This window comes from Salvelinus fontinalis, chromosome 21 (genome assembly GCF_029448725.1).
Source record: "Salvelinus fontinalis isolate EN_2023a chromosome 21, ASM2944872v1, whole genome shotgun sequence".
Lineage (NCBI taxonomy): Eukaryota > Metazoa > Chordata > Actinopteri > Salmoniformes > Salmonidae > Salvelinus > Salvelinus fontinalis.
In genome coordinates, this window is record NC_074685.1 from 29,099,898 (window position 1) to 29,126,776 (window position 26,879).

At 42.4% G+C, this 26,879-nt stretch overlaps 1 protein-coding gene across 2 annotated transcripts; it reads right to left on the bottom strand.

Moving 5' to 3' along the window:
• Positions 1-493: 493 nt before the first annotated feature.
• On the bottom strand, positions 494-24,984 carry LOC129818579 (calsenilin-like). 2 transcript variants are annotated; one of them, XM_055874619.1, is made up of 9 exons: positions 24,686-24,984; positions 8,414-8,594; positions 3,819-3,943; positions 3,434-3,503; positions 3,022-3,092; positions 2,745-2,852; positions 2,398-2,502; positions 1,974-2,036; positions 494-1,682 (listed from the first exon to the last, which is right to left on the bottom strand). In XM_055874619.1, exons 1-9 carry the CDS (start codon positions 24,743-24,745, stop codon positions 1,635-1,637), a joined length of 831 nt encoding a protein of 276 aa, XP_055730594.1. In that variant the 5' UTR covers positions 24,746-24,984; the 3' UTR covers positions 494-1,634. The 2 variants fall into 2 exon arrangements, with proteins under 2 accessions (XP_055730594.1, XP_055730595.1); XM_055874620.1 differs by lacking the exons at positions 8,414-8,594; positions 24,686-24,984 and adding an exon at positions 4,668-5,537.
• Between the last annotated feature and the right edge of the window lie 1,895 nt (positions 24,985-26,879).

A 26,879-nucleotide genomic window follows, 5' to 3' on the forward strand; every position in this document is an offset into this window, starting at 1 on the left:
GGGGCATATAAGCAGACAATGAAAGCTCTTACAATATTCAATGATTACATTTCTCTAAAACAGGTTATAGGCTACATGTGCACCACCAAGTCAGAACAGTAGGCGAAATTAAGAGTTGTAAATAGACCAAATTATTAGGGTGAGGCACATGGGCTATTAACATCTTATTACACAATATACACTTACTATTACTTTCTTAGCTACAGTATACATATCTCCCTGGCATATTACATAATTTCTGCAGCAGCGTACAATACATTTTTGGACTCAACGTGTTGTGCTGTGCTCACTTGAACAGGAAGGTGGCATGCTGGTCCTTCATGGGCAAATTTGGTCATCAAAGTCTGTCATTTTCTGGATTTATGGTGCTTTCAAAACAACAGGGAACTCTGAAAAAAACAAGGTTGAATCATGATGACCTCATTGATCTTCAGGTCGTAGCTCCTGAAAGAGACCGGATTTACAATTCCAAGTTGTATGACCATTCAAAACGTATTTTCCCAGTTGGAGTTTATTTATTCCCGATTTACAAGTTGTCTTGAACTCACGGAAGTCAAGTTTTCGCTGTTCCGAGTTAACAGTTGTTTTAGGCGGGGCACAAATCAGGCTTCATTGACAGCATGACCAGTGTTGAATGTGTATAATTTTGAACTTGGAAAAGAGCCTATATATATATATAGTCAAAGTGCAAGTAATCTTCAACTGTCCCTCAGGGAATCAATTGACATTGTAATTACACACCTGGGGGTCATTCATAAACATTTACTTCCACAGGAAAATAACCACTTTCTGTGAAAGTTACATAAAATCCCATTGAAAAATATCATGCAATTTACAGGTCACTTTATATTAAAAGTGCAAATTCATTCGGGAATGAAAGTGATATTCAACATTTTAAAATACATTCCCTCTCCGGGTATGCAATGAGTAGATGACGTAGGCTGTAGGTGCCGGGACGGCTGGGACGTATGGTGGCATGATATATGATATGGCAACATCAATAAATCCCACCTTCCTATCATGATGCTGATGAGCTATACCCGGGTGGGGGGGAGGGGGGGGGGGGGGTGCAATGTAAAAAGCTTTTACATTTCCAAGCTATTGAGTGGATACTTATCCTAGGTATCCAGTTTTGTGACCCCAAACACACACACACACACACACACACACACACACACACACACACACACACAAATACAATATTAGGTTTCAGCCTACTCAATAACAATATTCATATTTGCATTCCTCTGTGTTAACATTAACGTACACTAGCCTCAGGCAAACATGCAAAGGATCATAATCTGTTCAGACATGGGCAGTTCTGTACAGTGTACTAACATTTCCATTTTTATGTTGCCATTCCCTGGGTGTCCATGGTAAGGAAAGTAGAACTGTCAATAGAACCATTGTAGGGATTATTTTCCCATACGTAGTGGAATCAAACGTTTAAAAGGTCATTTCCCTATGCCCCCTGCCAAATGTTTACTGTCCTTATTTCGATGTGTGTAAATATTTTTCAATGATCAAACGGTGAGGGGTTAAAGTGTAGAGGGGCTTGTAGGGTCTGGTATCGGAAGCAATAAAAGGTCATCAGGACTTATACTTCTATCCATGTTCTCCGTCCGTTCCTAGACCTAGATGACGTTCTCAAAGAGCTGCATGGAGGCCATGATATTTTCATCCTGGTGAGAGAAATGAAAAGATGAGGAATCGTTTGTTAAGGACACAATGTCAATTGAACACTACTTATGGCAGAACTGTTCTTAGCTCTTCATATGCTTTGTGTTCCTCTGACATGAACAGGTTCTGTAAGACAAACCTGTCAGCTAACCTGCTGTCTGCCAGCTACAGGAATACCTGAAATGTTAGCCAGGCAAGTTAAAGCCATGTACTAGCATGTGGCTTGTCTGGGCATTCTAACATGATGTACAGTACATCTTTTCATCAGTAAAGATTGTGGAGGATGTGTTTACCTTCTGACAAGTCTCTATGAACTCATCAATGGTCACCACCCCGTCTCTGTTCCGATCCATTTTCTGAAAAAGCTAGCCATTAAATATCTTATACGATTACATACAGAACTACAATTTTTTAAATTTTATTTAACCTTTATTTAACTAGGCAAGTCAGGTACAAACAAATTCTTATTTACAATGATGTCCTACCCCGGCCTAACCCTAACGACGCTGGGCCAGTTGTGCGCTTCCACAGTAACAAAATGTGAAGCTTTTAGGTTGGGAAAACTCAAACAGGCAAGAGTTCTTATTACACAATAGCCAAACAATAAATCTTTAGGACAGAAACAACACAAACATAAGGACAGAAGGTGTTAATCAACGTGAAATGTTAGACATGGGGGTGGGATGGGAGGGGGTCATACACTGGGGGTTTATGTACCTGAAAGAACTTGTCCACATGCTCAGATGGATCAACATCTCGTACACTGGGAGAGGTATACCTGCCCATCATGTCATAGATGGACGTCATTATGGCCAACATCTCCTGTACACAGGTTTACACGTACACGTACACACACACACACACACACACACACACACACACACACACACACACACACACACACACACACACACACACACACACACACACACACACACACACACACACACACACACACACACACACACATACAGTCATGAGTCAGCACCAGGTCTTGGAGTGTTATGTCTAGCAGAAGAGCATCTCTATGCAACAAACAGGAAATGCACGACCTTACACTGTACCTCCTTGGTGATGTAGCCATCCTTGTTGATATCATATAGATTGAAGGCCCACCGGAGTTTCTCTGTTTCTGAACCTCTGAGCAGTACAGATAGTCCAATCACAAAGTCCTGCAAAAAAACATAGAAAACCTTACTGACTGTCGAAGTAACAGATTTCATCTACTGAAGGGAGTTTGTTTTTTAGATTGAGCAGGTTATCGGGATGGCTAAGGTTGATTGTTCTGGAAAGTTTTATATGAGAGGACAACTGACCTAACTTAAAAGGAGCTTTGCTTACCTCAAAACGGATAGAGCCATTTCTGTCCATGTCAAATGCGTTGAACAGGAAATGTGCATATGTGGTGGCATCTGAGAAGGGATACCAATAATGTAGTTAACATTAGGCAGGTATACAGTGGGTGACAGCTGGTTATTTATTCTCTTTCCACTTTTATCCACTTTGATGGTCGCTCTGGGTGAAATGGGTCAGTCTTTATAGCATATATAAATCAATAGGTGAGGTTCTGAGTTGTCAGAATCTTTCATTTCTTATCAAATGTTGATTACAAAACAGTAGGATAATGCTCTCTATTAAATCACAGCCCATTTAAAGAGCTGACAACGTAGCAGCAGCTGAAAGGGAGTTTCCCACCTATCTGCAGTACTATTACATTGTGCCTCCCTTACATCACTTGAGGGCAGACTCCTACCTCCCTGGGGGAAGAACTGTGAGTAGATGTTCTTGAAAGTCTCCTCATCCACCAGCCCGCTGGGACACTCCTGTTCAGAGGGAAATTAAAATATATTTAATAAGTCCTAAGTGCTTTTAACTTGTATGCCCTGTATGCATTTATAAATGTAGTTAAATATCTATGAAAATAGATATATCTAACGGTTTGTTATCGGCTAATATATGTGTAACAGCTTGTAGTGAGTGAGTGTAAATATCTGTGTAAATAAATGTGTGTAGCTATGCAAGTATATCAAACACATTGTGAGATGATATCTTTGCAGTCCTTCAAGTCCCTAACAGTGTGTTTATCCTCTACCCCACTCCCACTCGGTGCTCTACGCCCAGCCAAGTCCCAGTCGCACGTTTTTAAAGCCTCTGTAGAGTGACTGCAACTCCTTCTTGGTGAACTGGGTTTGGACCTGGAGCTGTTCCAAGCCTTCAGGCTGGTGACGAACAGTAGAAAGCTCCAATTCACAGTCGCTACTCTCTGTTTGAGAGAGGAGAGGGAAAGAGAGAGAGAGGAGGAGAACCCAGGGAAATGAAGGAGAGTCGGGAGAAGGGGAGAGGTGAAAGGGAGGGGAGAATGTGGATCAGGTGAGAGGCAAGAATAGGACGGGAGCGGATGAGAAAGGTCGAAATCAGGAGAGGAAGACGGGACAATCAGAACAAATTGGGAGGGAGAGGAATTTGTGTGGTGGGTAACAGAGAAATTGGATTTGATGAAAATGGTGTACAATTTTTTGGCAAAAAGAAGGTGGACAGGTGAACAATAAAGTGGGAGAGGATAATGAGTGAATGACAAAAAGAAATGACAAATACAGGGAGTTACTGCTGTGTGTGTGCTCACCATCTATGAAATACAAACAAACATCGCGAGGAATGGGGAGAGGAAGACAGGGGAGAGATTGAAGTATAGGGAAGTGAGAAGGGGGGAACATATACAATCAGATTAAGCCAGACAGTCACAATATTTTGGTTTAAGTTGTTTCTTTCTCTATAAACCAGTAATAAGACATGAAACCTTCGATGTCTTGAGGCAGTTTGTCTAGAGTTGCAGTGGAAGCCCGTCTTCTCTCATAAAGTGACAACACTGAAATCCATTTATATCTTCAACTATCAACAACACAGTACAAGAAGCTTCTGTCTATCTGTGAGGAATATGAGGGCCTTGAAAAGAACAGGGCACTGTAGAGTCTCTCCTTGTTACTTACCATCTAATGTCAAGGGCTCCCAGGCACCAAACTGCTTGAACACTACAAAAAACAGGCCAATGACTACAGTAATTGCAATCAGTTCCATGCCTTCCAGCACCATGGCTGACTTGTTTGAATAAGAACCTTTATCCGCTTGCTATTGGCCAGCTCTGAACATATTGGATGCGTTTTCCACAACTTAACAAATGTTTGCTGCTGGATGTGTGTGTCTAAGAAAACATCAAAACAAACAATTGAACAAGATGTCTGAAAAATAGCTGCGAACACTGAAATCTATTGGTCACACTTTACTCCCCCCATTTCTCCACCCACACACAGTGTTAAAGGAAGTGAACTCTCAGGTGACGATGCTCCTCGTGATGAACAAGGTAAAGATCCAGTGAAAGGCCTCCCGGGTGGGGCAGTGGACTAGGGCACTGCATCGCAGTGCTAACTGCGCCACCAGAGTCTTTGGGTTCGCGCCCAGGCTCTGTCGCAGCCGGCCGCGACCGGGAGGTCCGTGGGGCGACGCACAATTGGCATAGCGTCGTCCGGGGTAGGGAAGGTTTGGCCGGTAGGGATATCCTTGTCTCATCGCGCTCCAGCGACTCCTGTGGCGGGCCGGGCGCAGTGCGCGCCAACCAAGGGGGGCCAGGTACACGGTGTTTCCTCCGACACATTGGTGCGGCTGGCTTCTGGGTTGGAGGCGCGCTGTGTTAAGAAGCAGTACGGCTGGTTGGGTTGTGCTTCGGAGGACGCATGGCTTTCGACCTTCGTCTCTCCCGAGCCCGTACGGGAGTTGTAGCGATGAGACAAGGTAGTAATTACTAGCGATTGGATACCACGAAAAATTGGGGAGAAAATGGGATAAAAAAAAAAAATAAATAAATAAAAAGATCCAGTGAAAGTAGAGATCCATTAACAGTCACTCTGTTTCAGGTGCCCTTCATTTAACCCCTTGTTATCCAGCAAAGGCAAAAAGGTGAGTTTGATGATAATATCTTCTTGTCTTCAAAAAGTCCCTCTAAATTCAAGTCCAGTGCATGGTATTGAGTTGAAAACAAACGTATACCACTTGATTCCTCATCTCCCAAATATCTCCATCCTCTGTGAAGTATCTTCCGTAGTACACATTCTGCACCAGTTAAGGGCTGAACCCTCTGTGTCTCCCATTTTGGGTAAGTCTGTCCTACAGGTCCATCAAGACAGGAATTCTCCCTCTAGTGCAGTCTCCAGTTGGAGCAGGTGAGGAAGATGAGAGAGAGAGGGGAGTAGGGCAGCGAGACCGGAGGGATGATGTGTTGTTTTTTTACTAATAGTTTCTAATTGACGGTCTGAGCGTTTGCTTGTTTCCCCAGGCATTTCAAGGATGATGTAAAGCTGTAAACCAGGCATTGATCCACATCCACTGATGGCTGGAATATGACCAGCAGCACTCAGAGTGAAGGAGTCTGCACTGCCCTGTGTGGCGCTGCCTGTGTCTACCTCCCCATTCACACAGCCAACTTAACACTGGATTCAAAAAGAAACCTCACATTGTGGTTCTAATTCAACAAACTGATATCAAAAGCTGATATTTCAATTGAGTTTATTAAGGGACTTTAAACAGGAGGAATAGTGAAGGTAGACCGAGTGCCCTAATTATTTTTCCTATCCCAGAACTCCTTACAAAGTCACTGTAAAGTTTTAGCAACATTCCTTGACAATCCACCAATGCTTTCATGATATCAGTTGTGGTGTGCATGAGTGTGAGGCCGTAAAAAATACAAATAGAGGTAGAGTTCACATCTGATGAGTGTGCACATCTTATTGGAGAGAGTTTAAGCAGGAGCTGAGAGAGGGAGCAGGGGAGGATAAATCAATGAGATGCAAAATACTGGTCTTAGGACTGGAATGGGAACAGGCCAGAAATGCATTTTACCAGAGAGAGATTTAGATGGAGTTAGCCACTGGACTCAATCGTCTTTATGCAGCACATCAAGGTGCTGCACATCAAGGTGCTGCACCTTGTGGACACTGTATGGAAACCACTGAAGCACAGCTGCACCACTGCACTGGGAACACAGTCCCACAAATGAGCCCCTGTTCATAATTCCCGAGTACTACTTTGCAAACACATACATGTCAAACATTTGTATTTTAAAGATAACAGTACCCTCACTTTCAACTCCATTCCTACAAAGAGCAAGCACAGGTGACCAAACCACTACCATCAGAATGATCACAGAGCATTTTTAATCCACTGATGTCTCTATAACCGTATGAACTGCCACAACAGTGTCAGGCAGCCTTGTGTTCATGCATACAGTACAAGGTTAGATCATGTAATAGACCATTGAAAACCAAGACAGCAGCAAAATGTTCATGCTCCTGAAATGCTGATCTATCTTAACTCTTACATTAAAGATGGACAAGGCTTATTGCTGGCATATCAGCATTTCTGCACTCTTAAAGAGCAAACATTAATAACAACAGTAATGAGAACGTCATGAAGGCCCATAGCCCCAGAATGTCAATCATAAGACCCAGCCCCCCAGTTCAACCCCTCCCCCCCCCTCATTCCCTCCCTCCCTCCCTCCCTCCCTCCCTCCCTCCCTCCCTCCCTCCCTTCCTCCCTCCCTCCGAAAGGTTCTAAGACTGCCAGAGTATGAGACTAACATCTGGTGCATAGGAATACTTATATTGTGTCATGTAATGATTAATACTATCCAGCAGATGGCAGTGCCTAGACATGGTTGTATTGGTGGTTCCTTACTGGAAAGGGCTTAGAGTTGAAGCAGGGCAGGGCGACGGAGGGGTTAACATGGGGGGGCGGGATGGTGGTTGGGGGTCTCTTCGCTCTGGTGAGTGCACATGAACATGTTAGCCCCAGTCTGCATGCACAGAAGGGCAATGTCAATAATTTAGATAGGTAGAGAAAACGAGGGCATACCGGGGGTATAAGCAGTAACAGACACTCTGCTATTCCCTCCTTATTCAGCTCATACTTCCACCCATAAAAAATACAAATATCAAACTGGTTCAGGTGCTGAACAGAAAAAAATAATAATGTACTCTTTCAACAACACCCTTATTTACTTGACAATATTGTGTATAGCCTTGGATGTCTCTCTTTTTGCATGTGTTGTACGTGTTCCTGAAAAAGGGTATAGCAAAGGATCTAATGAGAAATAATCCACAAAGGCTTTGAAAAAAAAGTAATTGATCATTACCCTTTTGACAAAATGACTGGCCATAGTTTCTTTCTGGAGGCAGCTTCCCTCCAGTAAGAGATGACTGGTGCATTACTGTCAACACTGGGACTTTTATTTCAATAATCATTTTAAGCTTTCTAAATCCCTACTAAAAGGAAAAGGAAAGAAGAGAAAAAGGAGAGAGTGGGAGAGTTTACAGGAGAGTTTACAGGAGAGTTAACAGAACAAGTCTCAGCAGTAAGCCTACAGCAATCAGTTTGCTGGGATTGTGGAGAACGAATAGAGATTTATTGATAGTATATTGAAGTGACACAAAGAGATGAGTGGCTAGAACAGTAGAAGTCCACTGAGAGACAGCAAGAGAGATGATAGAGTTTTAAAATATAGTCCTATAAGATGGGGTAGACGCATTCAAATTAATCTTACCTGCACCCCCTCCCCCTCTCCTCTGCCTTCGCCTTCACTCCACCCCAGCTATCCCACACAGGAAAGAACACATACAACTCTGTAGCTGGGATGACTGAGCCTCATGTAAGTATGGCACTGGCACTGGCACTGTCCCTGACCTACCTGGCCCCTGAGTGTTTGTGGTGCTGTCAATGATCCATTTGACGAGGCAGCACTTCATCAGAGATTTACGAGTGATTCGGGGCTTCTGCCATTTCCCTCTGTCCTCCCTCTGTCCTCCTGGGCTGGGCTCCTTCCCATTGGCATCAGGCAGCAGGCCACCGTCCACTCCCTTTCCATCAGCCTGGGGGACACAGAATTAACTGGGTTAACAGATGACAGAGAGAGGGGTAAGGACACTACAGAGAAGACTGTTGGTACAGACGGGTTAGAGGATGCATAGAGGAGAATGTATAGGCTGGACAGAGAGGGGGAGGAAGAGAAAGAACATGATTTTATGGAAAATGTGTACAAAGAACCCTGCATAAAATAATCTAAGAAAAATAAGCCATCCCTAAGCCATCCCTATTCCACTTTTTGTTTAATTAATCTATTGTTGTTCATGCATTTTGCATCATACTCTATGATTGTGCGTTTTTGCAAAATGCATCATAGCGGCTGTATTTCGAAAGTTTTACAGTGCCTTCAGAAATTATTCACACCCCTGGACTTTTTCCACATTTAGTTGTGTCACAGCCTGAATTTAAAATGGCTTAAATAGAGATGTTTTTGTCAATACCCCATAATGTCAAAGTGGAATTACGTTTTTCAAAATTAATAAAAAATTTAAAGTTGAAATGTCTTGCGTCAATAAGTATTCAACCACTTTATAAGTAGCCTTGCACGAGCCTTGGCATGTGATGTACAAATACACTCCCTGGACAGGACGCTAATCAATTGCAGGGCCTTCTTTTTCTTTCAATATCAAACAATCTATCTCCTTAATGCTGAGTATCAAACAGCAGAGACACATCAGCTCCCATTTTACACAGCCTTTGGTATGACTCGGCCGGGGATCGAACTCCCAACCTTCCAATGTCAGGGTGGACACTCGGAGGCCGCTGACATGGTACCCTTTTCTTATGACAAGCCCAAAAAAGTTTAGGAGAAGACAGTGAATGTTCCTGAGTGGCCAAGTTATAGTTTTGACTTAAATCTACTTGAAAATATATGTCAAGATCTGAAAATGGTTGTCTAGCAATGATCAACAACCAATTTGACAGAGCTTGAAGAGTTTTTTAAAGAATAATGGGCAAATATTGCACAATCCAGGTGTGGAAACTCAAAGAGACTTGATAAGAAAAGACTCACAGCTGTAATCGCTGCCAAAGGTGCTGCTACAAAGTATTGACCCAGGGGTGTGAATACTTATGTAAATGAAACATTTCTGTATTTTATTTTCAACACATTTGCAAAAATGTATTCATTTTGTATTCAAGCTGTAACACAACAAAATGAAAATAAATCCTTTAAAGTTGTCAATTCTTTCAACTTACCATCTACGCATTACCTAGCAACACTGTCTGGTTAGAATAAAGCGTGATAAAACAATGGAATGTGCATAGTTATAAATCCAATGTGCTCCAATAAGGATCACACACAGTGGGGCAAAAAAGTATTTAGTCAGCCACCAATTGTGCAAGTTCTCCCACTTAAAAAGATGAGAGAGGCCTGTAATTTTCATCATAGGTACACTTTAACTATGACAGAACGAGGAAAAGAATGAGGAAAAAAAATCCAGAAAATCACATTGTAGGATTTTTAATGAATTTATTTGCAAATTATGGTGGAAAATAAGTATTTGGTCAATAACAAAAGTTTATCTCAATACTTTGTTATATACCCTTTGTTGGCAATGACAGAGGTCAAACGTTTTCTGTAAGTCTTCACAAGGTTTTCACACACTGTTGCTGGTATTTTGGCCCATTCCTCCATGCAGATCTCCTCTAGAGCAGTGATGTTTTGGGGCTGTTGCTGGGCAACACGGACTTTCAACTCCCTCCAAAGATTTTCTATGGGGTTGAGGTCTGGAGACTGGCTAGGCCACTCCAGGACCTTGAAATGCTTCTTACGAAGCTACTCCTTCGTTGCCCGGGCGGTGTGTTTGGGATCATTGTCATGCTGAAAGACCCAGCCACGTTTCATCTTCAATGCCCTTGCTGATGGAAGGAGGTTTTCACTCAAAATCTCACGATACATGGCCCCATTCATTCTTTCCTTTACACGGATCAGTCGTCCTGGTCCCTTTGCAGAAAAACAGCCCCAAAGCATGATGTTTCCACCCCCATGCTTCACAGTAGGTATGGTGTTCTTTGGATGCAACTCAGCATTCTTTGTCCTCCAAACACGACGAGTTGAGTTTTTACCAAAAAGTTCTATTTTGCTTTCATCTGACCATATGACATTCTCCCAATCTTCTTCTGGATCATCCAAAATGCTCTCTAGCTAACTTCAGACGGGCCTGGACATGTACTGGCTTAAGCAGGGAGACACGTCTGGCACTGCAGCATTTGAGTCCCTGGCGGCGTAGTGTGCTACTGATGGTAGGCTTTGTTACTTTGGTCCCAGCTCTCTGCAGGTCATTCACTAGGTCCCCCCGTGTGGTTCTGGGATTTTTGCTCACCGTTCTTGTGATCATTTTGACCCCACGGGGTGAGATCTTGCGTGCGTGGAGCCCCAGATCGAGGGAGATTATCAGTGGTCTTGTATGTCTTCCATTTCCTAGTAATTGCTCCCACAGTTGATTTCTTCAAACCAAGCTGCTTACCTATCCTACAATGTGATTTTCTGGATTTTCTTCCCTCACTTTGTCTGTCATAGTTGAAGTGTATCTATGATGAACATTACAGGCCTCTCTCATCTTTTTAAGTGGGAGAACTTGCACAATTGGTGGCTGACTAAATACTTTTTTGCCCCACTGTATCAAAGTTACAGTCAATTCACAGAGGCTGAAGAAATACAGGATGCTGTGACTGAAGATAAGAGTAGGATGGGCTGTAGGATGACATGGATGAAGAAAATACAGGATGCTGTGACTGAAGATAAGAGGAGGATGGGCTGTAGGATGACATGGATGAAGAAAATACAGGATGCTGTGACTGAAGATAAGAGGAGGATGGGCTGTAGGATGACATGGATGAAGAAAATACTAGATAAGGAGAGAGGAAGCTTTAAAACTCCTGGATTGATGGGGAATGGAAGGCCCACTAGTATGTATGGGTGTGACTATGTAAAACATATTCTCTGTTAATGTATGTGTGTGTGTGTGTGTGTGTGTGTGTGTGTGTGTGTGTGTGTGTGTGTGTGTGTGTGTGTGTGTGTGTGTGTGTGTGTGTGTGTGTGTGTGTGTGTGTGTGTGTGTGTGTGTGTGTGTGTGTGTGTGTGTGTGTGTGTGTGTGTGTGTGAGTGAGTGAGTGAGTGAGTGAGTGTGTGAGTGTGTGAGTGTGTGAGTGAGTGAGTGAGTGAGTGTGTGTGTGTGTGTGTGTGTGTATGCATGTGCATGGCTGCACACATGCGTTCTTGTTTTGTTACAGTATTTGAAGAGAGAATGGAGCAAAATATCCGGGGATTCCCAGCCCCCTCGTAATCTCCTCATCTCCTATTTGAATATGAAAGGAAGCCAAGGCGCACAGAGCACTGAGGAACTCACTCAATAATTCACACTCCTTAAAACAGCATAAATAAAAGATCAGAGTCAGCTGCCATGGTGGGGATGAGTACCAGCCATGTGCTAAACACTGAGTACCAGCCATGTGTTAAACACTGAGTACCAGCCATGTGTTAAACACTGAGTACCAGCCATGTGTTAAACACTGAGTACCAGCCATGTGTTAAACACTGAGTACCAGCCATGTGTTAAACACTGAGTACCAGCCATGTGTTAAAAACACTGAGTACCAGCCATGTGTTAAAAACACTGAGTACCAGCCATGTGTTAAACACTGATTACCAGCCATGTGTTAAACACTGATTACCAGCCATGTGTTAAAAACACTGAGTACCGGCCATGTGTTAAACACTGAGTACCAGCCATGTGTTAAACACTGAGTACCAGCCATGTGTTAAAAAGACTGAGTACCAGCCATGTGTTAAAAACACTGATTACCGGCCATGTGTTAAACACAGATTACCGGCCATGTGTTCTTCTTGCGACTATAGGGGGTGCTGTTTCAAATTAGCATAATTGTCTCTACAGATGAAACGGCTTCCTACTCAATTCTTGATCGTACAATATGCATATTATTGTTATTATTGGATAGAAAACACTATCCAGTTTCTATAGCCGTTTGAATTATGTCTCTGAGTGGAACAGAACTTTTTCTACAGCGAAATCCATCTCAGTTCAGTTTCAAGGGGTGTGTATATCCTATGGAACGACACGAACTGCACCCGCCTTCCCCTGGATGTCAGTAAGCAATGAGAAGTGGAATGGGGTTCCTACGTAACTCTCAGAGGTTATAAAAGACCAAGGAGTGAGGTACGCCATCTTTTCGACGTTGAACTTTACGCAGAGAGAGACCTGGGCATGCCATTTTCGAGCGCTCAGTAAGGAACTTTAGATATATCAGTCTGTAATTTAATTTGATATAGGTGTTAGAAACATCATAACGAAGCTATTTGAAACCGAGTTATATCAGATTATGCGAGTATATTGCTATTTTTCGGAATTTCCTCAGTATTGCGTATTGAGGATTTGGACACGTTAGCTAATGTTAGCAATTGTTAGCTATAGTTAGCTGCTATATCATAAGTTGAATGCAACGTTTTACAACCAAGCAACGATTCTTTTGGACAAAGAACCACCATGGCAAGATTCTGATGGAAGCTCGTCGAAAAGTAAGAGCTATTTATGATGTTATTCCGTTTTTATGTGGAAAAATGTAAACTCAATAATGGTGATTAGTGACGCCGTTATTGCGTCACTAGTCTGGCTGTAACGCACACTGTATGTCTAGTAACGTTAATTTTAAAAATCTAACTCTGCGGTTGCATTAATAACTAATACATCTTTCATTTCATGTCCAACCTGTATTTTTTTAGTCAAGTTTATGAATAGTTTTCGATAAAAATAGTTGTATTATCATGATGCTGCCGGGCAGATTGCTTGAGTAGTTGGACAGTATTTCCATTGTGTAAGCACGATTTGTGCCGCTAAATATGCACATTTTCGATCAAACTCTATATGGATTGTGTAATGTGATGTTACAGGAGTGTCATCGGAAGAATTCTGAGAAGGTTAGTGAAAAAATTAATATATTTTGGCGATGTTTACGTTATCGCTCTCTTTGGCTAGAATCAATGCTCTGGTAACGTTTGCATATGTGGTATGCTAATATAACGATTTATTGTGTTTTCGCTGTAAGACACTTAGAAAATCTGAAATATTGTCTGTATTCACAGGATCTGTGTCTTTCGATTAGTGTATGCTGTGTATTTTTACGAAATGTTTGATGATTAGTAGTTAGGTAAACACGTTGCTCATTGTAATTATTCTAGTCCATTTGTGACGGTGGGTGCAATTGTAACCTATGACATCTACCTGAAATATGCACATTTTTCTAACAAAACCTATCCTATACCATAAATATGTTATCAGACTGTCATCTGAGGAGGTTTTTTCTTGGTTAGGGGCTATCAATATCTTAGTTTAGCCGAATTGGTGATAGCTACTGGTGTTGAGAGAAAATGGTGGACAAGAAAAATGGTGATTTTTGCTAAAGTGTTTAGCTAATAGATTTACATATTGTGTCTTCCCTGTAAAACATTTTAAAAATCTGAAATGGTGGCTTTATTCACAGGATCTGTATCTTTCATTAGGTGTCTTGGACTTGTGATTTAATGATATTTAGATGCTACTATTTAATTGTGACGCTATGCTAGCGATGCTAATCAGTGTGGGGGGGGGGGTGGGGGGTGCTCCCGGACCCGGGGTAGGTGCTCGGTAGAGGTTATTATACACTGATTACCGGCCATGTGTTAAACACAGATTACCGGCCATGTGTTAAACACTGATTACCGGCTATGTGTTAAACACTGATTACCGGCTATGTGTTACACACTGATTACCGGCCATGTGTTAAACACTGATTACCGGCCATGTGTTAAACACTGATTACCGGCCATGTGTTAAACACTGATTACCGGCTATGTGTTACACACTGATTACCGGCCATGTGTTAAACACTGATTACCGGCCATGTGTTAAACACTGATTACCGGCCATGTGTTACACACTGATTACCGGCCATGTGTTACACACTGATTACCGGCCATGTGTTACACACTGATTAACGGCCATGTGTTAAACACAGATTACCGGCCATGTGTTACACACAGATTACCGGCCATGTGTTAAACACTGATTACCGGCCATGTGTTAAACACTGATTACCGGCCATGTGTTAAACACTGATTACCGGCCATGTGTTAAACGCTGATTACCGGCCATGTGTTAAACGCTGATTACCGGCCATGTGTTAAACGCTGATTACCGGCCATGTGTTAAACGCTGATTACCGGCCATGTGTTAAACGCTGATTACCGGCCATGTGTTACACGCTGATTACCGGCCATGTGTTAAACACTGATTACCGGCCATGTGTTACACACTGATTACGGCCATGTGTTAAACACTGATTACCGGCCATGTGTTACACTGATTACCGGCCATGTGTTACACACTGATTACCGGCCATGTGTTAAACACTGATTACCGGCCATGTGTTAAACACTGATTACCGGCTATGTGTTACACACTGATTACCGGCCATGTGTTAAACACTGATTACCGGCCATGTGTTAAACACTGATTACCAGCCATGTGTTACACACTGATTACCGGCCATGTGTTAAACACTGATTAACGGCCATGTGTTAAACACAGATTACCGGCCATGTGTTAAACACTGATTACCGGCCATGTGTTACACACTGATTACCGGCCATGTGTTAAACACTGATTATCGGCCATGTGTTACACACTGATTACCGGCCATGTGTTAAACACTGATTACCGGCTATGTGTTAAACACTGATTACCGGCTATGTGTTACACACTGATTACCGGCCATGTGTTAAACACTGATTACCGGCCATGTGTTAAACACTGATTACCGGCTATGTGTTACACACTGATTACCGGCCATGTGTTAAACACTGATTACCGGCCATGTGTTAAACACTGATTACCAGCCATGTGTTACACGCTGATTACCGGCCATGTTTTAAACACTGATTACCAGCCATGTGTTAAACACTGATTACCAGCCATGTGTTAAACACTGATTACCGACCATGTGTTACACACTGATTACCGGCCATGTGTTACACACTGATTACCGGCCATGTGTTACACACTGATTACCAGCCATGTGTTACACGCTGATTACCAGCCATGTGTTACACGCTGATTACCGGCCATGTGTTAAACACTGATTACCAGCTACGTGTTACACGCTGATTACCAGCCACGTGTTACACACTGATTACCAGCCATGTGTTACACACTGATTACCAGCCATGTGTTAAACACTGATTACCGGCCATGTGTTACACACTGATTACCGGCCATGTGTTACACACTGATTACCGGCCATGTGTTAAACACTGATTACCAGCTATGTGTTAAACACTGATTACCGGTTATGTGTTACACACTGATTACCGGCCATGTGTTAAACACTGATTACCGGCTATGTGTTAAACACTGATTACCGGCCATGTGTTACACACTGATTACCGGCCATGTGTTAAACACTGATTACCAGCCATGTGTTAAACACTGATTACCAGCCATGTGTTACACGCTGATTACCAGCCATGTGTTACACACTGATTACCAGCCATGTGTTAAACACTGATTAACAGCCCTGTGTTACACGCTGATTTACCGGCCATGTGTTAAACACTGATTACCAGCCATGTGTTACACGCTGATTACCAGCCATGTGTTACACGCTGATTACCAGCCATGTGTTAAACGCTGATTACCAGCCATGTGTTACACGCTGATTACCAGCCATGTGTTAAACGCTGATTACCAGCCATGTGTTACACGCTGATTACCAGCCATGTGTTACACGCTGATTACCAGCCATGTGTTACACGCTGATTACCAGCCATGTGTTACACGCTGATTACCAGCCATGTGTTACACGCTGATTACCAGCCATGTGTTACACGCTGATTACCAGCCATGTGTTAAACGCTGATTACCAGCCATGTGTTACACGCTGATTACCAGCCATGTGTTAAACACTGATTAACAGCCATGTGTTAAACACTGATTAACAGCCCTGTGTTACACGCTGATTACCAGCCATGTGTTACACACTGATTACCAGCCATGTGTTACACACTGATTACCGGCCATGTGTTACACACTGATTACCAGCCATGTGTTACACACTGATTACCAGCCATGTGTTACACACTGATTACCGGCCATGTGTTACACACTGATTACCGGCCATGTGTTACACACTGATTACCAGCCATGTGTTAAACACCAGGACAAGAGAGACCATCCCCCACACACACATACACACACACCACCCTCAAATGACTACACTGAACCATGGTGTCAACTGTCGCCTCCTGAGCGATAAACAAATGCAGCTTCTTGCTTACGCTGGCAACATGGCATCGAATCCAGGAAGGGTTGGTACATGATATGCATGCAGGGTAAATGGTTTGTCCACATTGCTCTGCAGCAAACTGTTCTTCTTATTGATCACGTTGACCACTATCTGTGGGTGCTGAACTATTCTTCACACACACTGTCAACAATACAGTATACACTGAGTGTACCAAACATTAGGAACACCTTCCTAATATTGAGTTGCACCCCCTTTTGCCCTCAGAAGAGCCTCAATTCGTTGGGGCATGGACTCTATAAGGTTTTGAAAGCGTTCCACAGGGATGCTGGCCCATGTTGACTCTTATGCTACTTACAATTGCGTCAAGTTGGCTGGATGTCCTTTGGGTGGTGGACCATTCTTGATACACACGGGAAACTGTTGAAGGTGGAAAAACCCAGCAGCGGTACAGTTCCATGTCCTAATTGTCTCAAGGCTTAAAAGTCCTTCTGTAACCTGTTTCCTTCCCTTCATCTACACTGAGTGAAGTGGATTTAACAAACAACATCAATAAGGGATCATAGCTTTCATCTGGATTCACCTGGTCCAGTCTATGTCATGGAAAGAACAGGTGTTCTTAATGTTTTGTATACTTAGTGTATGTCATCTCAACAGTGGATAATTGTAGGCCCTGGCATCCGCAGTACTACATTATTAACGTTTAGCCTGACATGTGGGAGATGCAGCAGGGTTTAACTTTCCTCCCTTAATAATCCAACTCATCATGCACACTGCGGGCGACTGCACCATCCGCGGATCACCACACATGTCATCAACACATGCCCTCTTCATTGTCAGCCCCTCTTTCTCCCTGTGTGTGTGGAGCTTGTAGTCTCTCCCTTGGTCCTGACAGAGTAGGAGAACACAGTGTACACAGAGCTCATTGACATGCAACACAGATACAGCATCCTTCCCCTTCTTCTCTTGCCATGAATCACAGTGAGGTGGTACTCACCACTCCAGTAGAACTGGCTCATAACAGGACTGCTAAATACAGATTGTCTGGGTGATCACAAGCCCTAATGATGAACTTTCCCTGCCCTGACCTGAACAATGCACAAGGGACATTTTCTTGTGGGAGAAATATTCCAAAGAGAAATGTTTATTTATTAAATAATACATACTTGGACAAGCAAATACATTTTCGCTTTCTTACAGAAATACTTCAAATTGTCTCCATAGTCCCCATACACTCCTCCAAGATGTCTCTTCCTCTCTCAATCAATCCTGCTTCCTTTCTCCTATTGGCGAGCTAAAGCAGATTTCACGACAGGTGAGAAAAGGGGAAAAAAAGATATATTTTATTTGCCTGGATGAATTGTTCAATGAACAATCCAATAGAAGCAACGATGTGGTTACTTTTGAATCTTGTCAACGTGTCCACTGAGTCTGAAATCGCAATGTATGAAACTCTTTCTGTTTAGATCTACAGGCCTGAGTGGTTCCTCAACTACTGTGACCTTCTGGGAAAGAGCTCCTTTTACATATTTCCTAAGCAATTGTAACTATTTATTCCGGTTTTGTATAGTTTGGTGAGGAAGGGGCCAGCAGTGGAGAAGCTTCAGTGTACAGTGCTACTGGCTGGTAAATCACAGACCCTTTAGTGCAGGGTGTTGCAAAACCTTTTTTGACAAGTGCCCCTTTTTCACATTTTCACACGCCAAAGACCCCTTTTGTATTATTATTATTGTCTATTGAGATAGCCTATATTAAATACACCACCAGCTTGATTTTGTTTAATTTGAGGGTTTTTAAACTCATTTCCTACAATTCTACTTAGTTTAAAAAGACTCATGACATATTTTAGATAGTATATTTAATAATAATAATAATGATCATGGATAAGGAAACTGTCTGGACCCGATTTCCCCAAATGTTATTCCGCTACTACATATGTTTTTATTATGATAATTAAAATGAACCCTCCATTTAATTCTACATATTTTCTTTTACAGAAAGTGAACAGATCAAATGATCGCAACAGAGTCCCACATAAGATCACTTCCAAGCAAAGTCTAATTTCTTTGACTCCTCGACTGTAGATGGTTGAACCTCAGCTTCTGTCATAGAGACAAACCCCTCTGATGTTCCCATGTGCATCAGAGTAGCATCTTCCTCTGGCATTTTACCACTTGGTTCTGGCCTAAAGCATCACAAACGCATGCGCTGTTTTAGATCGGTCTAAACAATCGCGGAGAAAAAAAAAAATCCCAATCAAGCCAGGTCCCGCGTACCCCACACAAGACCTTGGCGCGCTGTGCCCCCTATGGTGAGAACATCTGCTCTAGGCTTCCGTTGTACTCATAACGCCTGGCTGCATGGAACAGCTGGGATCAGCAGATTATTGTCACAGAGGGATGCACTGTAATTCAGAACACTGTTATTATATTGTATTAAATATGATCTCTGTGCACTGTGTCTCTCACAGTCAAAATACAGTACAGAGTGGGACAACTACAGTGGAAATGGTTATATCATTTACATAACGCTCCCTCGTTGCTTTTGTGGACGTCCCAAGATACAGTGCCTTCAGAAAGTATTCACACCCCTTAACTTTTCCACATTTTGATGTGTTACAGCCTAAATTTAAAATGGATTACATTTAGATGTTCTTTCACTGGCCTACACACAATACCCTATAATGCAAAAGTGGAATTATGTATTTCAAAATGTTTACCAATTCATTAAAAACGAAAAGATGAAATGTCTTGAGTCAATAAGTATTCAACTCATTTGTAAGCCTAAATAAATTCAGGAGTAAGAATGTGCTTAACAAGTCACATAATAAGTTGTGCACACTGTGTGCAAATATAGTGTTAACATGATTTTTGAATGACTACCTCATCTCTGTACCCCACACATACAATTATCTGCAATGTCCATCAGACAAGCAGTGAATTTCAAACACAGATTCAACCACATAGACCAGAGAGGTTTTCCAACGCCTCGTAAAGAAGGGCACCTATTGGTAGATGGGTAAAAAAAGGACATTGAATATCCCTTTGAGCATGGTGGAGTTATTCATTACACTTTGGATGGTGAATAAATTCACCTAGTTGCCGGAGAGGAAGGAAACCACTTAGGGATTTCACCGTGAGGCCAATGGTGACTTTAAAACAGTTACATAGTTTAATGGCTGTGATATGACAGAGTGAAAAGAACGAAGCCTGTCCAGAATACAAATACTTTAAAAAAAATGCATCCTGTTTGCAACCAAACACTAAAGTAATACTGCAAAACATGTGGCATAGCAATTTACTTTTTGTCCTGAATACAAAGTGTTATGCCTGGGGCAAATCCAACAGAACACATTACTGAGTACCACTCTCCATATTTTCAAGCATAGTGGTGGTTGCATCATGTTATGGGTATGCTTGTAATCGTTAAGGACTGGGGAGTTTATCAGGATAAAAAATAAATGGAATGGAGCTAAGCACAGGCAAAATCCTAGAGGAAAACCAGGTTCAGTCTGCTTTCCACCAGACAATGGGAGATGAATTCACCTTTCAGCAGAACATTAACCTAAAACACAAGGCCAAATCTACACTGGAGTTGCTTTGCAAGAAGACAGTTCCTGAGTGGCCGAGTTAAAAAATTGACTTAAATCTGCTTGAAAATCTACGGCAATACAGGAAAATTGTTGTCTAGCAATGGTCAACAACCAATGACAGAGCTTGAAGAATTTTGAAAAGAATAATGGGCAAATGTTGCACAATCCAGGTGTGGAAAGCCCTTAGAGACTTACCCAGAAAGACTCACAGCTGTAATCACTGACAAAGGTGATTCTAACATGTATTGACTCAGGGGATTGAATACTTATGTAATCAAGACATATATTTTTATTTTATTTTATTTTTTACAAATGTTACAATTTTTCTTCCACTTTGACATTAGAGTATTTTGTGTATATCGTTGACAAAAAAAAAGAAAATTCAATCCATTTTAATCCCTCTTTGTAACACAACAAAATATGGAAAAAGTCAAGGAATGTGAATACTGTCTGAAGGCAGTGTAAAAGTGTATGACAATTTTTTGGGGGTGGACTGCAAGTCTTGAAGGCATGCTGTACATACAAAAGGGATGCTGTACAGAGGCTTGCATTGCAGTTCTACACGTCATTGTGCAGAAGACATTGCTTAGAGCAATGGAGTGTGTCTTTATGATCATTATGCAACTACTTTTCTTCAGCTCACATTTAGGTGTGTGAACCCTCCACCCTCACAAATACGCTATTATTAACTTGAGCATTGGATACTTTCCTGACCATCAACCAAATTCAAACAGACTAATGGACCCTGAATCCATCGCAGGGCTAGTTCCACAAGCTCTGTACAAAAGTAGACGCCTCTCACCATAGGCTCTATTTAAAGTGTCACAAAGTGCCAGTGGAAACAACCTGAGAGAGTGAGAGAAAGAGAGGGACAGAGAGTAAACAAAAAAGAACACAGTGCTCCTAATCCCTGGGCTGATGATAATGTCCTCCTCCTTGTTTCCCCTCCATCAACCTTTCCTCCATTGTTACCTCCACTCCGGGCACAAAGATCAAGGGCTCCTCTCTGTTTCCCAATGTGAATCTAGCAAGGAACACAGTCTAATTACAACTTGGGAGTTAGTGAAACTGCCTGGCAAACTTGTTGAGTGGATTCTTAAGATCTTATTCAACAACCACTTTCTGTGGAGCTTTCTGTCCTTTTCACTCCCTGAAAGAATGCCTGATTTGTAACACAGTCAACATTTTGTCCCAGAGAGGAAGTGATATTGTTCAGTAAGTGCAGTAATGCATTAGTAGACACACCACATAGGACAGCCGCTGCAAGATGAGTGATGGAAAAGGACATCACATGAGGTCACTGTTACATAAGCCAAGGGGATAATGCCTTTAGTTGTGGTTCATCATCACACTGCTCTTGTGTGTCACGCTATGCATGTCTGTCCCCTCACACATCTGGAAGATGCATGTCTGTCCCCTCACACATCTGGAAGATGCACGTCTGTCCCCTCCCACATCTGGAAGATGCACGTCTGTCCCCTCCCACATCTGGAAGATGCATGTCAGTCCCCTCACACATCTGGAAGATGCACGTCTGTCCCCTCCCACATCTGGAAGATGCACGTCTGTCCCCTCCCACATCTGGAAGATGCATGTCAGTCCCCTCACACATCTGGAAGATGCACGTCTGTCCCCTCCCACATCTGGAAGATGCACGTCTGTCCCCTCCCACATCTGGAAGATGCATGTCAGTCCCCTCACACATCTGGAAGATGCACGTCTGTCCCCTCACACATCTGGAAGATGCACGTCTGTCCCCTCCCACATCTGGAAGATGCATGTCAGTCCCCTCACACATCTGGAAGATGCACGTCTGTCCCCTCCCACATCTGGAAGATGCACGTCTGTCCCCTCCCACATCTGGAAGATGCACGTCTGTGTCCTCACACATCTGGAAGATGCACGTCTGTCCCCTCCCACATCTGGAAGATGCACGTCTGTCCCCTCACACATCTGGAAGATGCATGTCTGTCCCCTCACACATCTGGAAGATGCATGTCTGTCCCCTCCCACATCTGGAAGATGCACGTCTGTCCCCTCACACATCTGGAAGATGCATGTCTGTCCCCTCACACATCTGGAAGATGCACGTCTGTCCCCTCACACATCTGGAAGATGCATGTCTGTCCCCTCACACATCTGGAAGATGCATGTCTGTCCCCTCACACATCTGGAAGATGCATGTCTGTCCCCTCACACATCTGGAAGATGCACGTCTGTCCCCTCCCACATCTGGAAGATGCATGTCTGTCCCCTCACACATCTGGAAGATGCACGTCTGTCCCCTCCCACATCTGGAAGATGCATGTCTGTCCCCTCACACATCTGGAAGATGCATTTCTGTCCCCTCCCACATCTGGAAGATGCATGTCAGTCCCCTCACACATCTGGAAGATGCATGTCAGTCCCCTCACACATCTGGAAGATGCATGTCTGTCCCCTCACACATCTGGAAGATGCATGTCTGTCCCCTCACACATCTGGAAGATGTACGTCTGTCCCCTCCCACATCTGGAAGATGCATGTCAGTCCCCTCACACATCTGGAAGATGCACGTCTGTCCCCTCACACATCTGGAAGATGCACGTCTGTCCCCTCACACATCTGGAAGATGCACGTCTGTCCCCTCCCACATCTGGAAGATGCATGTCAGTCCCCTCACACATCTGGAAGATGCACGTCTGTCCCCTCCCACATCTGGAAGATGCACGTCTGTCCCCTCACACATCTGGAAGATGCACGTCTGTCCCCTCCCACATCTGGAAGATGCACGTCTGTCCCCTCACACATCTGGAAGATGCACGTCTGTCCCCTCACACATCTGGAAGATGCACGTCTGTCCCCTCCCACATCTGGAAGATGCATGTCAGTCCCCTCACACATCTGGAAGATGCATGTCAGTCCCCTCACACATCTGGAAGATGCATGTCAGTCCCCTCACACATCTGGAAGATGCACGTCTGACTTACAGATTCTTGTCTAAATCAAAATCTGTGCATTTGCTTTGAAGACAACAAAAAATGTGTTCAATTATCAAAAATCACAGTTAAGAATCCCAGTGTGTGTGTGTGTGTGTGTGTGTGTGTGTGTGTGTGTGTGTGTGTGTGTGTGTTATGCAGGGGGGTTGTGTATTATACATTATTTACAGTGTATTAACTGGAGGGCAATTGCAACTACTTCTTGACCTGTTTTTCCTTCAAAGCAAGATGACATTTCAGCTCCATATTTTTCAGTTTGTTTACCAATTAGCCTTTAGCACATTAACAAGTAAACACATTGCGCTTCTACAGGGAGTTGTCATAACCCAAAAAGTTTTAATGTCAAATCTCAACATAATGCTCAAAACAGCAAGGCAACGGCTGAAAACAGAGTCAAACTCAAGCTGCAGCTGCAATGAGTGACGTCTACATACTGTATCTGACAGAATGCTGAGCACCTTCAAGAGAGGAAGAATCCCCCATGTACCTTACAACTTCAGCAAAAAGCTTAATAATTGTATTATGAAATTGCTTTTTGCAGCTACTAGACTTCTGTCTAGCACAACTGCTACAATGGTTTGAACAACAGTCAGTCACTCTATAGATCAGTATGCACACCATTAGTTGATTAAATACATTAAGTGATTTCTGAATGCCTCCCTTGGACAATGTCTTAACTTGAAAAATGAAATAGTGATTGCCTGCTTGAATTTGATACTCATAATTAATTGAGTAGTACATGGTTACAACGCAATTAAGCTACTGACACACAATACTGCAGATGGTAAGAACCAATATAATTAAGTTGACCCTAGCCATTTTCACAACATGGCATAGAATAAAGTCATTATCAGAGCAGGTACAATATCAGTGACACATTTGACATTTATATTTAGGTCATTTAGCGGACGTTCTTATCCAGAGTGCATACATTTTCATACACCAAGCAGCTTATATGACAACTTTTCCATGGCATCAACAAGCAGTTTGGTTACTGTTGCACTTGATTGATTCAACAACACTCACGTGCTTCCACTTTATGAGACATGCAATATCTCAATGAGTTTTTTCTACCGTAACGAAATGCACGAATGACGTGCGCATGGATTTGGCAGATCTGTCTCGTACTGAACTCAAACTTGAGAGTGAATGTGCCGGAGCAGTTTGTTTAGGCTATTCCAACAATTAAAACAACACATCAAAATATACATGTAATATTTTTTTGATTTACCTGCATGATGTTGATGTTATGTTGATTTCTTGCTTTTTGCAGTAAACCGCTCTGAGGCATTCATCTAGTCGCGCACACTTTCTGTTCTGAGGATCCTGATGTAAACAGTAACCTGTGAGGCATAAACTTGTTCATTTCAAAGCACCGCACGAGAGAGAGAGAGAGAGAGAGAGAGAGAAAGAGAGAGAGAGAGAGCACCACCAGTATGCCTTCTTCCACGTGCTGTCCGTGGTTCTGAACACGCTGTGGTGTTTTTTTTAAAGACAGCAGTGCTACACTGAAAAAAAGTGTCTTGGCTTGGAAGTATTGCACAAGCCAAGCAGAAGAAGAGAGGATGAGGAGATGAATGACTTCCCACTGTTTTGGCTTGTATTCAGAGGCTACTCGGGCTAGGTATTAGCAGTTCAAGACATTTTTTTATCAGTTAAGATAGAGTGAACACAGGATGAATGTGTGGCAAGGTCAAGGTAAAAATATCCCTTAGGAACCTGTGATTGTATATTATACTGGACATTAATAGATGTTATAAAAGCATATCAAGAACCCATTTGAAATTAATACAAACGCTGATGGTATTGCCAGATATTTTATGGGAATTGCCATGCCACTAATGTTTACACAGTCCTGCCTCTAAAATTAGCCTGCACAGTTGTATTTTCACTATTTAAACAGTGATCTGAGTCCTTTCTCTTTTCTTTTCTATAGACAGATGATTGACTAGAGATTGGTCCTCTTTGACCTCTCATGTCGTTTATCCCAACAGTCAATTAGGAGGTTCATTTCCTATTGAACTCAATCACGATAACATAACACACAACGCTAATCACAGAGGTCTCTCCTGAAGAGCGCTTAAGATTCCCACCCAAAGACCTTGATTCTTGTTACCTTCCGAAATCATTCGATTAATGACAGAGCATTTTTATCTGCACTGATCTCCCTGCTGCATAGGCAGACTTAATGAGGTGTTCAAAGCCTCTCCTGCTCCTTTCCTACACAAAAATGGAAGTAGGGTTTCATTCAGAATGTGAACTGTAAAGTAAAGCTATTTGATCACATTACTTGTCAAATATCTGAATGTCATTCCATTCACTGCTTTGATTATCTTATCACCGCAAACCAATGGTGTCACTTGCAATTTTATAAGAAGCAGTTCTTGTTACGTTGTAAAAGCGGAGTCGACTGTATGTGCGATCATATATCAATCCATTAAATCACTTTCAAATTCCAGTCAGATCAATAGCAGGAACAGCAGGTTTCCCTGCCCCCCCTTTTTCTCTTCACCTGGGGATTCTATTATTGTCGAGAACTGTCAACTTGTTATACTTCCGTGGAACTGTGTGACTTTATAATGAGCAAGATAAAGGCCAGGGAGGGAAGATAGAGAGAGATATATATAGAGAGAGACAGACAGACAGACAGACAGACAGACAGACAGACAGACAGACATCTCAGCTATCCAAAAACGCATCTTCTCTGGGGGAAAGGGAAGGTACAGTGGGGCAAAAAAGTATTTAGTCAGCCACCAATTGTGCAAGTTCTCCCACTTAAAAAGATGAGAGAGGCCTGTAATTTTCATCATAGGTACACTTCAACTATGACAGACAAAATGAGAAAGAAAAATCCAGAAAATCACAATGTAGGATTTTTTTATGAATTTATTTGCAAATTATGGTGGAAAATAAGTATTTGGTCACCTACAAACAAGCAAGATTTCTGGCTCTCACAGACCTGTAACTTCTTCTTTAAGAGACTTCTCTGTCCTCCACTCATTACCTGTATTAATGGCACCTGTTTGAAGGGTATATAACAAAGTATTGAGATAAACTTTTGTTATTGACCAAATACTTAATTTCCACCATAATTTGCAAATAAATTAATTCAAAATCCTATAATGTGATTTTCTGGATTTTTTTCCCTCATTTTGTCTGTCATAGTTGAAGTGTACCTATGATGAAAATTACAGACCTCTCTCATCTTTTTAAGTGGGAGAACTTGCACAATTGGTGGCTGACTAAATACTTTTTTTGCCCCACTGTATAAGCAGGTGCGGTGACTCTTTAATTCATTAAATAATAATAGAGTAACAAGTAATTATGTTTTAAGAGCCAATCAATTAGTGTCACACAACGATCTACCAATTAAGGCTTATACTCTTTAATGTGATTCATTTCTTTGGTATTTCGTTACACTACAT